This window comes from Medicago sativa, chromosome 1, assembly GCF_051527215.1.
Source record: "Medicago sativa cultivar Bolivia chromosome 1, Bolivia_mono, whole genome shotgun sequence".
NCBI lineage: Eukaryota > Viridiplantae > Streptophyta > Magnoliopsida > Fabales > Fabaceae > Medicago > Medicago sativa.
Window position 1 is genome coordinate 34920208 of NC_140749.1, and position 1768 is coordinate 34921975.

The 1768-nt window shown below is 42.7% G+C and overlaps 1 protein-coding gene across 1 annotated transcript; it reads right to left on the bottom strand.

Moving 5' to 3' along the window:
* Nucleotides 1–693: 693 nt before the first annotated feature.
* On the bottom strand, nt 694–1407 carry LOC146954569 (uncharacterized). The gene has a single exon (XM_085745089.1). The coding sequence runs from the start codon at nt 1405–1407 to the stop codon at nt 694–696; it is 714 nt and encodes a 237-aa protein (XP_085601215.1).
* Nucleotides 1408–1768: the final 361 nt, after the last annotated feature.

The following is a 1768-nucleotide window of genomic DNA, read 5'->3' on the forward strand; positions in this document are numbered from 1 at the left end:
TTGATGAAGAATAAACGTAGACAACCCCGACAACTATGAGAGGGATAACTACCCTCATTCCGTCTAGCTTTAGGTTTTCACAACACTGTTATGAATAATTAACCGTCTAATGGGATGACGTTTAAATAGCTAAACGGCTGAGGGCATAGACCTCTCATTGGGCTTATCTAAATGGTCCAACCCATCATTAGATTCTTTGCTTGAATTAAATTTTGGAAGTATCAACTATCAACTATCAATTTGGATTTTATGTTGGCATAGTTCAAGATTTCAACCTTTGATACTTAAATAATTTCACAATTTGGGAAATTAAGTTCAAGGGAAATAAAAATCACCGAAGTAACATTTGAGAAAAAATTATCAACATGGCTGAAGTCAGTTTCTTTAACTACCGAGGCGTCCTGAAGTCCAGAAATGGCAGAAGCACTTGCTTCTGGACCTGTAATGTGTTTTAAAACACATAACACAAACCTATTCCAATATTTTTACATCAACAACAATAATAAATTATCAACATTTGATTCAAGTAAAAATGCACCACGATAGCAAATTACCAAGATGAAATCAAAATGTACCAACATCATTTAAAATACATAATGTCAACCAAATACGAACAAAAGTCAGCAAAGTTTGAAAATGAAACTAACAAAGCATAAAACCAACAATCCCTAAACAACAATTCCTAGTAATATCCTACTGCTGGTCTGGGTCCTGCTGGTGCCTCCTCCTCGGCCTCTGGCCTCGCCTCTTGGTAATGATCGGCGCGATCTGCTGCCTAACATCATGCAAGGCCGCATACAACTGCTGAGGGGTCGTGCTCATCACCTCCTGACCCAAAAACACATCAGCATGGGCAACAACGCTGCTAACCATGTCATATGTATCAGGCGAGCTTCTCGCCTCGTACCGCTCCCACTGCTCTGCAATGATCTGCTCCTCATTTGGAGGCCTCGGAATATCTCCCGGAAGAAGTGGCAAAATATGAGGGTGAGACACAACGGTGTACCATCGTACATAGCCATTTGCCATACGCCATGTATGCTTTCCTGCATGCTCATCCCAATCGGCCGCCTTAAGCGTGCGAGTGCGGAAGTCGACGAAGGCCTGCACAATCTCAGCCAGTGAAAACTCTACAATCTCAGACGGATGTCTAGGGATGGTCTGGACGTATCCGTACTGCCTCAAAACCCTCTCGGGCAAGTGACGGTACACCCTACGATCACCGCACATAATCCAGGCTGAATACCAGAATACCTCCTCGAAAGCCTGGAAGTTCCTGTGCTCTTCGTACGGCCTCCAACATACGTCATCAAACGTAATACGATCAAGCAATGACCGATACGTGACCCCCCTCTCCATGACCCTTCTGAAGCTTCCACCTCGCCGCAACCGGTAAGTTTTCAACATAGTCGGGGTTTGGATCAACAACATAAAACTTAGGAAAGTGCGCCAAAAACCATGCCTGCACAAACCATACAAATCACATTTATAAATTATTGCGCACGGAAAATACAACATAAAAAATAATAGTTATCAAAAAAAATAAAAGTTAACAAAAAAATAAAATATAAATTTTCTTACAGTGAGCAGTGTCACGCTTCCCCCAAGTTGCCTATCTCCGGGAAAACAGGCCTCATCTAACTCGCTGTATAGGTATGCAAGTGTCATCCCTCCCTACGAATAATTACGCATCCCCGCGTAGCCGTCCTCCATGGTCGTCAGATAGACCAACTCGATGTGTTTGTTGCTTCTATCACCAAACAACAAG

What these genes read in the sequence shown, in the direction of transcription:
- LOC146954569 (XM_085745089.1), bottom strand. Translation starts at nt 1,407, where the DNA reads ATGTTGAAAACTTACCGGTTGCGGCGAGGTGGAAGCTTCAGAAGGGTC.